This window comes from Callospermophilus lateralis, chromosome 7, assembly GCF_048772815.1.
Source record: "Callospermophilus lateralis isolate mCalLat2 chromosome 7, mCalLat2.hap1, whole genome shotgun sequence".
NCBI classification, from domain to species: Eukaryota; Metazoa; Chordata; class Mammalia; order Rodentia; family Sciuridae; genus Callospermophilus; species Callospermophilus lateralis.
This window is the reverse complement of record NC_135311.1, coordinates 127902796-127915398: the sequence shown is the minus strand read 5'-3', so window position 1 is coordinate 127915398 and position 12603 is coordinate 127902796. Positions and strand designations below refer to the sequence as shown.

General features: G+C 45.7%; 1 protein-coding gene across 2 annotated transcripts in view; it reads right to left on the bottom strand.

Annotated features, from left to right (window-relative positions):
- The window catches only part of Tcea3 (transcription elongation factor A3), a 37853-nt gene that overhangs the window by 17506 nt on the left and 7744 nt on the right, over positions 1 to 12603 (bottom strand). For both annotated transcript variants that reach the window (XM_076861060.1, XM_076861058.1), the window contains exon 5: positions 6469 to 6531. In XM_076861060.1, coding sequence (XP_076717175.1) covers positions 6469 to 6531 — 63 coding nt within the window. The remainder of the gene's footprint in view (positions 1 to 6468; positions 6532 to 12603) is intronic.

Here is a 12603-nt window from a genome sequence, read left to right as displayed (position 1 = left end):
AAACTTACTATTCTGGATTTTTAAAAATTATTATTTTTTATTTTTTTAGTGACAGGTAGACAGGATACTTTTGTTTTATTTATTTACACGTAGTGCCGAGGATGAACCCAGGACCTCACACATGCTAGGCGAGCGCTCTACCGCTGAGCCACAACCCCAGTCCCTGTTCTGGATCTTCACCCTTGATTCTACCCACCTCTGCCTGACTACAGGTGGCTGGGAGCAGGGCAAGAGATGAGAGAGCGAGACCCACCTGCACCTCTCTGTGGTGTGTTTCAGAGAAAGGTGGGGAGGGGCGGGAGGGTTGTGAACATGGTGCTTCCTGCAGCTCCTACCTCAACCCTGGTCCCAGTCCCTGGGCTCTTGCCTGTGCAGGAGGGCCCTGAAGCTGTCACCCCCGTGCTCTTGCCCCTTTCAATCCACACAGCAGCTGGAGGGACCTCTCAAAACCCACACAGGTCAAGTCATCCCCCTGCTTCTGACCCTCTAACAAACAGCCACTTAGTTTCATCCCCACCTCAAACTCCTCACCATGGCTTTCCAGCCCCTCCACATCTGGCCCGTCAGACCTGGCCTCGTGCCACCGCCCCACCCCAGCTCACTGAAGCGCCCACAGCGCTGCCTCTTTCTGTCCCTGGGGCATAGCCACTGCTCCGTGGCCATGCCTCTGTGCTGGCTCCTGCCTCCTCTTGGAATACTCTTCCTCCCGGCAGGTGCCTTCCTGCCAGCCAGGTCTCAGCTCAAATGTCACATCCGTAGGGAGGCCTTCCCTGACCACCTCAGCCAAGGCAGACTGTCCCTGCCCTGATTTTTTTTTCCTCCAGAGCAAGTCTATAATTAGCTTGTTTATGTGTTTGTAAACACTGCCTCCACCTCCAGGTCACAGGCTGCCCAGGGCAGCGACCTTGAGGCTTCTCCCTCTATTCCAGCACTGGTGACAGTGCTCCAGGTAGGCACTTGAAAACGCTCTGCTGCATGAATGCACCGTGGAAGGACAAACGCATGATGGGCTGAGGGAGCCGGCCAGCAGATGAGCGCCACTTCCCGGGGCTCCAGGTGGGGCCGAGCTGCGGGTGGGGAGGCCCTCCTGGCAGGACAGTGGCCATTCGCCCTGGTTTAAGAGAGGGATTGCTCTCCCATCTCCTGTGGTGGCATGAAGCCTGCACACATCCTCAACATGTAGGGCTCACCAGAGGGAGACCTTGGGGGGAGCCTAGAGCACACTGCTTTGAAGGAGCCATAACAACAGTCATTGTTTTTGGACTGTCTACACCAGGTGGTAGATTCATGAAGAACCCAGACTCCAGAGCCAAACTCATAGGGACATCCACTGTGTAGTTATGGGACCTCAAGTGAGCTCCTTAACCTCTAGGTGCCTCGGTTTTTGGTTGGTTGGTTGGTTTGTTTGTTTTGGGGTATCAGAGGTTGAACCCAGGGGCACTCAACCACTGAGCCACATCCCCAGCCCTATTTTTTGTATTTTATTTAGAGACAGGGTCTCACTGAGTTGCTTAGCACCTCGCTTTTGCTGAGTCAGGCTTTGAACTCATGATCCTCCTACTTCAGCCTCCCGAGCCACTGGGAATACAGGCATGCACCACCATGCCATTTTTTTTACACATAAAATGGAAATAACAGTAGCAGTCATCTTATGGGGTTACTGAAATGATTAAAGGACCTAAGAAGAGTTCCACTAAAAAAGCATTAGGCAACTTACAGAAGCGAACACATTGCCCGAGTACTACTACTCCACATTACACACTTATGAACCCTTGTAGGGCCGGCAACTGCTGCTAGGCAGTTCATTACCCACTTTGATCCTCAGTGACTTTGGGGGGGGGTCATAATTATTCCCATTTTACCGATCATTAGACTGGGACTCAGAGAGTTGAACTGACTTGTCCAAGATCTGCCATCCAACTACCAAATGGTAGAGACAAACCACAGATTTAGGTCTCTCTGCCTTCCCAATTCTTTCCAGCACATGACACCATGTTTCTAAATAAAAGCTTTCCAGAATCATCTTATTAGAGTAAGATGAGGCTGCTTGGAGCATCTCCCCTCCACCTTCCCAGCAGAGCACACTAGCCCCATCCCTCCAGCTTGGCTAGGAGCTGGCTGGCAGGCTGGAATCTGTGTCTGGGTGACATCAGTGCACAAACGATTGGGAACCATTCCAAATTGCAGAGAGGGCATCATCAACCGGGGTATGGGTGGAGGCTGGATTTATCCACAGCTTCTTCCGCTTCCCCAAGGGCCAGGGCGAGTTCTTAGAAAATTCTTCCTCAGGTCTGGGCAGAGGCACCTGGAGGCTCGTTGCTCCTGTGCGCCACCTTGAGGGCATCTCGGTGACTGCACTGCCAACATGCAGTAACTGCTCTGGCCAAAGTCCAACAATTCTGACAGCCAGGTTAAGGGCAGAAGATTCAAGTGCAAGTCCTTTCCTGTCACCACGGTGCCCTTCCTGGTCGGTGTCTTGGTATTCCAGCTACATCTATGAAAGCACCATCCTCACTTTTACTGCCATACGTTTGCATATGTCATTCTGCTGCTCCGGACGCCCTCTCCTGGACTGTCTACCCGGCAAACAGCCATGCATCTTTTTTTTTATTTATTTAGTTTTTTTTTTTTTTTTTTTTTTAAGAGAGAGAAAATTTTAATATTTATTTTTTTAGTTTTCGGCAGACACAACATCTTTGTTTGTATGTGGTGCTGAGGATCGAACCTGGGCCGCACGCATGCCAGGCGAGCATGCTACCGCTTGAGCCACATCCCCAGCCCGGTCATGCATCTTTTGATTCCCAGCTCAAAACTAATTCTGCCATGAAGTCTCCCTTGACTACTCAAGTTGTATCGAAACACTCTCCCTGCGTTCCCTCTGCGTGTTATATCTACTCCCTTCTAGAAGCCCTCACTCTGTGGCCTGTCTCCTCATGAACTGTCAGAGCCACAAAATCAGAGACCCTGAGCTTCAGTTTTGCCCGGCTTTAGATGCTGTGAATAGGTGGGTTACAAAATAATGTTTGGGGCCCTCTTGTGTCTTAGAAAAATATGAATATGTTGCCAGTATTGAAAACTGGGAGTTTCATATGAAAATCTAGATGTCCAGCTTTCCTCAAAACATTGGAAGATGGCCTGGCCTTGTAGGGTGTGCCTGTAAGTCCCAGAGACTTGGGAGCCTGAGACAAGAGGGTCACTTAAGAGCAGGAGTTCAAAGCCAACCTGGACAACAAACCAAAACCAAAACCAAAATCCTGGAGGAAATAGCCCATGGGGTCTGCATTTCCCAAGGCAGTAACCAGCTGGGGCTGGGGAGCAGCTGCCTCCTTCGCATAGGCACGTTCTCTCTGGTTTGTCATGGTCTCCATTAGTCACTCAGGCTGCACACATGCCCTGGATCCCTGGAGGATGTTGAGTTTGCAAGGATGTGCTTGCCAAATGCATGCATACATGAATGAATAAGACACGTGAAACAGTGCAAAAAACAGTCTAAATAGAAAAAAAAGTGAATTTCCAAGACTTGCTTGTGTCCTTTAGGTTGCCCACCCCCCAATACCGAACCAGCAGGAAATAGTACAACCTCTAGAAGATCAAATATATTCTGCTTGACTGACTTTTAGGGGGGAAAATGCATTAGTGGAGAGAGCCAGGAGACTTTAAGGCATTGAAGCAAAGTCACGAAAGCGGTCTGGAGGCATCAGTCCTACATCAAGGTCAACTGTTTTGATTATAGCATCAAACCCAGAACTGGCTTAATGGTCAGCATTTGATTTGGGGATAGGACAACTGTTCACTTAACATCAATGGTCCCTGCCTACTAATTGCCAGTAGTGTCTTCCTGCCCCCACCCCTCACCCCCATTCAAGTCATGACAACCAAAAAGTATCCACAAATGTCTAAGTAACTCCTGCTGAGAACCAGTAGTCTAGAAGCAAGATGATATCGAAGCCTCTGTTCCTAGGCCTGACCCATGGCAGACATTTCTAGTCGGGTGCATTCATTAAGATAATTCTCCTGATTAAGAACTTCAGAGGCAGGACACAGCTTCAGGCTCCTTCTCCAAGGAGCACTCCAGAGAGCCTCCACCCCCCAGCTGCGGCTGCCATGTTGGAATTGTGTCAACATCTCAGGCCTGCTTGATCTTGATGATGCCATAGATGACCTAATTTTTGTGCCCTTACTCTTCTTTCCAATGGCAGTTTTACTGGTACATTAGGCTTAAAACGATTTCAGTTGTCACACATAGTCTAGAGGCCAACACCCTGCAGGCCTCTCCAGAATTCAGAATGGCACCTGGATCCTCACCTTTGGTTTTGATCCACTTCTAAGCCACCTCCCTGTCTGCCTTACTCTTCCCCAGACCTACTTCACCTACTATTCTGACTTCTGTCCTCCCTCTTGGGCCATGACCCACGCTCACTCCTTTATCTACAATCTCTTGGATGATGTCACTTTGGTGATGTCACTTTAAATACCAGCTACACACTAATGACTCTGTAATTTACATTTCTGGCCTAGACTTTCTTCCTGAATTCCACCCCTGCATAACTGTTTATTCAACTTCTCTGCCTGAATGACTTAACGCATACCTCAAATCCAACATGTCTAAACCTGAACTTTATTTTTTTTTTCAGTATTGGAGATTAAATTCAGGGTGTTATACATTGCTAGGCAAGCACTGACTTACATCCTAGGCCTCCCCCTTTTTCTTTTTGGTACTGGGGATTGAAAACAGGGGTACTTTACCACTGAGCTGCACTCCTAACCCTTTTTATTCTTTATTTTGAGATAGGGTCTTGCCAACTTGCTGAGGCTGGCCTCTAATTTGCAATCCTCCTGACTCAGCCTCCTAAGTCACTGGGATTACAGGTGTCTACCACTGTGCCCAGTTCCCCATAATCCTTTTTTTATTTTTTATTTTGAGACAGGGTCTTACTAATTGCCCAGGCTGGCCTTGAACTTGTGATCCTCTCACCCTAACCTTCCAAATAGCTGAAATTACAGGCATGTGTATGCAGCTTCCAAACCTGAACTCTTGATATCCCACCCCAAGCCCGATTTCCACACAGTCTTCTGCATACCAATTAATGGCCACTCCATCCTTGCAGATGCTCAAATGAAAAACCTTGGAATCATCTTAAATCTTTTTCTTTCATATGGCACATCCAACCTGCCAGGAAATCCTATCAGCTCTTTTCCAAAATAGATCCTCAATCCACCCCTTCTTCTCACCTACATTTCTCCCACCTGATCCAAGCCACCGTTATATCTGGCCTGAATCATCTCATTGGCTTTCTGACTGGTCTCTGCTTCTACCCAGGGGTCCCTGCAATCCACCCTCAGTCGGAAGGATCCTGGTAAATATGATTTGATTCCAGTGCTCAATGCCTTCCAGTGGCTCCCATTTCTAAATGTCCCCTCCAACCCACCCCCTCCCCCAATCTGCTCCCTCCACCTCCAGTGTCCCTGAACTCTATCAGACCTAGCACCCCCAGCTTGAAAAGACCCCGATATCTGCACCAGTCACTCCCTCACCTCCTTCAAATTTTTGCCCCAAGTTCACTTTCTCAACACAGGCTTTCCTCATCCCTCTGATGAACATCCTCCTCTCCCCAATCTGCTTTCCTGTACTTCTGGTCGCCTCCTGAACCGCTGTGTGACTTCTTTACTGAAAGTACTGCCTGTTGCCACTCAGGCGGGGACTTTTCTTCTTTCGTATCTGTATTCCTGGCACCTGGAACACTTCCTGGCACGCAGCAGGCCCTTGGTACTATTTTTTTTTTCCCTTTGGTACTGAGGATTGAACCCAGAGGTGCCTAACCACTGAGTCACATTCCCCGTCCTTTCTTTAAAAATAATTTTATTTTGCTTATTTGTTTATGTGGTGCTGAGGATGGAACCCAGTGCCTCATAAGTATGAGGCAAGCGCTCTACCACTAAGCTACAACCCCAGCACCCCCCCAGTCCTTTTTTTATATTTTATTTAGAGACAGGGTCTTGCTGAGTTGCTTAGGGCCTCACTAAGTTGCTGAGGTTGGCTTTGAACTTGTGTTTCTCCTGCCTCAGCCTCCCAAGCCACTGGGGATTATAGGTGTGGGCCACCATGCCCGGCTCCCTCAGTAAATATTTGATGAACCAATGTCTGGATGATTTGTGAACACCCTTTGGTGGACATCCTAAGCAGTTCAGCCCAGATGCAGATACGTCACTCCAGAAAAAGGCTTTTAGGACCTCTGTCCTTTCTGGGTTCAACTTGACCTTGAGAATGTTTCACAGATGAAGGAGCAACAGCACCTGGTCAGCTGCCCCAGCGGAGAAGCCACTCCTGTGGGGCCTAGAATTTAGAGGCAACATGATGCATGCAGTTTCCTCCTCCCCCTCCTCAGGCTTCCTCCCTTAAGCAGAGAGGGGGACACCTGCTGAACGCCCTAGGACTTTTACAATGGAGAAATCAGTGACTTTCCTTACCTTTCCATCGAAGGCCTTTTTGGAGAGGAGGTGGTGGAAGACTTGGAGTCCACAGAGTCTCTCCTGAAAGAAGAGAGACTGGAGGTGAGCCATCTCGTCTGGCAGGCTGGACCAGCGCTGATTCCCCAGGAGGCTGGGAGAAAGCGTCCTGGAGCCAGGCCTGCAGCGGGAGGATGAGGACCCACCTGGCCAGGGCACCTGGAGAGGGAGGTCCAGGCAGTGCTGGCTGCTCACCCTCACCTGTCCCGTCCAGTGAGGCAACAGGAGGGGAGGAAACCAGAACCTGAAGATCCCCTGCACCTGTTCTACCAGGCGTCACTAATTACTCACAACTAGCTCCCCGCAGGCCCCTCTCCTCCTGGCTGCTAGGCAGGCCCTGGTGGGCGCCTGTTCTCATCAGCAGCCAGGGAAACCGAGAGATGGGTTCCAGCCACCCCTGCAGGGCACGGGGGAGGAGGCGCAGGGAGAGAAGTACGAAGACTTTGAAGACACCGGAGCTGAGTTAAAATGGCAACTGAAAGAGCAGGGGACAAAATTAGATGCAGACTGTGCTGAAGTCACGCAAGAAAACCAATGTCCAGGAGGGAAAAAAATGAAAAGAAAATATACCTGAACGGTAGCTACAGCCACTGTTAGGGGAGGGTGTGGAGATGGGGGTGAAATTTTTTTTCTTAATTTTCCAAAATGCATTTAACTTCATTATTTTTATGATTATTCTTCCATTTATTGGTTTTATAAAATTAATGTTTGCAAACTGCATTTCTACTCCCCATCTCACCCAATTCTTTTAAGTCCATGGCCCATGTCACCTTCTGACATGGTACATGATTGACTTTCTTATTCTATTTTCCCCTAACTGCCCTCCAGGAAAATTCCACAAAAGCAGGGTTGGGCAGGTCTTGGTCACTCTGCAGAGTCCAATGCCCCTTGGGCCCTCTGTCTGCCAGTGTCCCAGATCCATGGGCTTCCTCCTCAACCTCCCCAGGGCCTCTGCATTCAGGGTTTCTCCAGGCCAGCCAGGGGTGCTGTCTGTCAGTCCTGGAGAGGTGCAGACCCCAGGAGCAGCATTCAAGAAGACACGTGGGGACTGGGGATAAATACCCTGGTTGCTTCAGCCCTCAGAGGCACAATTTGACATATGTTTTCCAATGTCACCCAGAGTTCCCCAGCAGTATTTAAGTCCCAGTGCCCACGCCAGTCAGCTGCTGGGCAAATCACACTGTTCTAGCTTCCACCCCGTCCCTCTGTGCCTCCAACTTCTGTCTCTTCTGTCTTGCTTCCCACTCCTCTATCCACACCTCCTGAATCACTTCCCACAATACCTCTACACTTGAATCTGCGTGTCAGGGGCTGCTTCTGGGGAACCCAACCTACTATGTGGCCAGGCTTATTCCAAACATACAGAATCGTGCCCGGCACCAAGTAGGTGCTCACCAAGTAGACGCTGAATGCTGTGAAATCAAACGTGCAGAAACATCAAACTAGAAAGGTGGAAAGGAACCTTTCCAGAGGTAACAGTTACTAAATTTATTTATTATTATTGTTTACCGTACTGGGGATTGGATCCAGGGTGCTCTACCACCGAGCTATACCCCCAGTCCCTCTTATTTTTTAGAGACAGGGTCTCAATAAGTTGCCCAGGCTGGCTTTGAACTTGTGATCCTCCCGCCTCAGCCTCCCAAGTCGCTGGGATTCCAGGCCTGGGCCATCATGTCTGGCTGAGAGGAGGCAACACGAGGCTCCAGTCCAGAGTCTCACCACTTTCTTCTTCTGTTTTTTTTTTTTTCTTTGTTGAGCAAACCAGAAATATCTACAGTTATTGCAAACATTCATTTTACAAAAACTATCCAGAAACATAAAAAAGTGCTTAGATACCACAGGAACATTCCTAAACAGGAGACAGTCGTTTGCACTCTCTCAGTAACGCACACCTGAGTTATGTAGGTAGATCATTTGCCAGCGGTGGAACACTGAGGGCAAAGGTTTCTGATCATTATTTCAAATTTCACGAGTGGCTACGGTGTTTGTATGACAAGAAAGTGTATAATTAAGAAAATGACAAAGAGAGGAAGTTCATCAGTTGAGCAGAGGTAGGACCCCTGCCCCTTTGCTTCTCCCAGCAGAATGGGGACATGCCTTCCCACGCTCTGTTGAGCCCCAGTGACATTTCAGAGCCCGAGGCTATGGAAGGTGAGCTGGCGTGACAACTCAGCATTCCAGGAGAACAGAACGTGTGCTTCAAATTTTATTAAGAAAATATACATGTACACAGAGATGTTTTTACAAGACTAGAAATATAGACATCACCATATTAACAGTGGTTATTTCTGTTATTCTGCTGTTTTGTTTTCTAAATTTTTTACATGAAACATGACTTACTGTTGAAATGAATAAATGTGTGTATGTGAAAAGGTTACAAAATAGCATACAGAGTATAGTTCCTTTTTTAAAAAATAAGTATTTTATGAATAGTGATGTGTAGGAAAAAGTCTAGAAGAAATATAATTATGTATATGTATTCTCTCTCTCTCTCTCTCTCTCTCTCTCTAGGAAATAGACGACTTTTTTTCTTTTTGTAGTGCTCGGGATGGAACCCAGGGCTTGGTGAATGTTAGTCAAGAGCTCTACCACTGAGCTATTCTCCCAGCCCCCATTCGTATTTTTAAAAATTTTTCTACAATGAATATTTGCCTGTATAATAAAATAAATTATAAGACAGTCAAATTATACAATCAATATAATTAAATATATTCCAAATAAAATATTTCATTTTTAAGAAGAAAGAAGTGAGATAACAATGTTCATTTTTCAGGCCACAATAACAAGTCTCAGAGACTAAGGGGGAGAGTAAGAGATCAAGGGCAGTCCAGAGCCTGGCTTTCTGCTTTCCAATCGCCCCCTCTTCATTCTGGTTATCCCTGAAAATTCCTTTCCTGATCATCAAGTAAAACACCTACACATGATCTGGCTGTCAGCTTTTTTTTTTTTTTTTTTTTGATACTGGGGATTGAACTCAGGGACACTCAACCACTGAGCCCCATCCCCAGCCCTATTTTGTATTTTATTTAGAGACAGGGTCTCAATGAGTTGCTTAGCACCTCACTTTTGCTGAGGCTGGCTTTGAACTCACAATCCTGTCTCAGCCTCCCCAGCTGCTGGGATTCCAGGTGTGTGCCACCACGCCAGGCTTTCTGTTTTGTTTTTGTTTTTCGAGACAGGGTCTCACTAAGTTGCTTAGAGCCTTACTAAGTTCCTGAGGCTGGCCTTGAACTTGCAATCCTCCTGCCTCAGCCTCTTGAGTCACTGGATTACAGGAGTGCACATCACACCTGGCTCAGGCTGTCATCTTTACCTGGATGTCTATGTTCACTATTCTCCAAATCAGCCCCATAGTCCATTAGGTCTCCTCTCCCAACAGTTCAGCCCTTTATCTTTCAACTTCACCTCACAAGAACCCTCTCCATTCTTGTCCCTCATTTGCCAAGGTGCTTAGAACCCAAAGGTGCTCTGATATGGCCAGACCTGTCAGTGGAAGGAGGTCCACAGGGCCACACGAGCAGTTCTAGCAGTGCTCATTACGTTTTAGAAAGCAGACGTGAAATTGGTGATAAGTTTGGAAAACAAGTCAAAGACAGAACAATATATACCAAATATTAGGAGTTCTTGTCTTTGGGTGGTGGGAATGTGGATGCTTTTATTTTACTTTTCTATATTTCCCATGATTTCTACAACAGATTTTCATTGCTCTTATTTGTTTACTTCTCAAAAGTGCATTGTTTGTTCTGATTATTTCAAAAGCAATACAGGATCATCATGGAGAAAAACTGAAAATAGAGATTTTAAAATTTTATTGTGAAATATAGAAGGAAAAGATCATCTTAATTATGATCACAGAGATATATTTGTTTGTTTTTTGGTTTATTATGGGCACTGGTGACTGTGTCCAGGGGCACTATACTACTGAGTTAAATTCCCAACCTTATTTATTTTTTTGAGACATTCTTGTTAAGTTGCTGAGGCTGGCCTCACATTTGAAATCATCCTGCCTCAGCCTCACCAGTCACTGGGATTACAGGTGTGCACCACCACACCTGACTACATCTTTGTTTTAAAAAGTTGTTTCAATTTTTTTTTCAAATTACATCTCTAGCTCTTTTTCATCTACTATCTATCTATCTATCTACTTATTTATTTATTTTGTGGTGCTGGTAATTGAACCCAGGGCCTTGTGTATGCAAGGCAAGCACTCTACCAACTGAGCTATATCCCCAGCCCCTCAATATTTTTTATTTCAAAATCAGTACATATGGGCTGGGACTGTAGCTCAGTGGCAGAGCACTTGCTTGCACATGTAAGGCACTGGGTTCTATCCTCAGCACCACATAAAAATAAATAAATAAAAATAAAGATATTATGTCCATCTATAACTTTAAAAATGTTAAAATTTTTTAAAAATTAGTACATATTTATTGGAAAAGAAAATTGATACAAACTTATTGAAAGATAAAAAAACAAGAACCTTCTCAATGATACCATCCAGAAATAACTGCAATTGCCATTCTAGTCTTCTTTTCCATGCATATTCATAAAATTCGCTTTTTCATTTTTATAGCAACAGAATTATACTATATAAACTACATCGTTCACATTCTTTCAATACTTAGTGAACATTTCACCATATCATTAAATATTCTTTTGTCCTACAGTGTTTCTCCATGTAGGTCTCACTGGTATTTTTTAATTTTTTTTTTGGGGGGGGGTACACTGAACCCAGGGACACTTAACCACTGAGCCACATCCCCAGCCCTATTTTATTTTCTTATTTTGAGACAGGGTCTCACTAAGTTGTTTAGGGCCCCACTAAATTGCAGAGGCAGGCTTTGAACTTGAGATCTTCCTGCCTCAACCTCCCAAGCTGCTGGAATTATAGGTATTCACCACCAGGCCCAGCCCCACAGGTATTTTAAACATTAATAAAGACAGTCATTCCTCAGTATCCACGCAGGATTGGTTCCAGGAACCCCCCATGGATACCAAAATCCACAAATTCTCAAGTCTCTTACATAAAATACCATAGTATTTGCACATAATCTCTGCCCACCTTCCTGTATATACATGTCTAGATTACCTTTAAAATACAACCTAATGTAAATGCTATATAAATAGTTGTTTTTCTATGTCTTTTAGGGGGAATAATGACAACAAAGCCTGTAGATGTTCAGTCCAGGCATAATTTTTCCCCAAATATATTTGACCTATATTTGGTGAATTTACAGATATGCCATCCGTGGATATGGAGCCCGTGACATGGAGGGCTGACCATAGTTCTTCAACATGGGGGGAATATTCTGTGCACTGCAGGATATTTCTTTTACAACCCAAAACCAGAGCGGGTTGGTTAGGGTATTTTCAACCCTCCTGGTTGAGAATCACTCTTCTCCTGGCCTTGTCTCCTAAGATGTTTTCTGCAAAACATCTTTGTTTTATACAATTATAATAAATGTTCATTTAGAAAGTGTTCAGAGGGGCTGGGGGTGTGGCTCAGTGGTAGAGTGCTTGTCTAGCATGCTCAAGGCCCTGGCTCTATCTCCAGTCCAGAAAAAAAAAAAGGGTTTCAGAGTTTCAAAATGTTTCAGAAACATCAGCAGAAAAATGTTACACATAGAACATGTAATCTATGTGATCTTTCCTTTTTTTTTTTTTGGTACTGGGGATTAAACCCAGGACTGCTTGACCACTGAGCCATATCCCCAGCCCTTTTTAGGATTTATTTTGAGTCAGGGTCTCACCAGATTGAGGACCTCACTAAGTTGCTGAGGCTGACTTTGAACTCAGCCTCTGGAGCCACCATGCCCAGCAGACCATGTAATCTTTATGCTTTAATGTGGTTGATTTTTTAAATGAATTCTTCATAGAGGATGCACTGGGTCAAAAGGGATGCACGTTGAAAATACAGAAATGACCTAGTTAGATGTTATCTGATACCATCCCCCTTATCTACTAGATGGACAAATGTAACCACCCATCCCCCTAAGGAGTTAAGTGATCTTCTGGTTACACAAAGAACAGTAGGTTTTGAGACTGGATCGCATGTTGCTCAAGCTAGCCTCAAACTCTCAGGGTCAAGTGACCCTC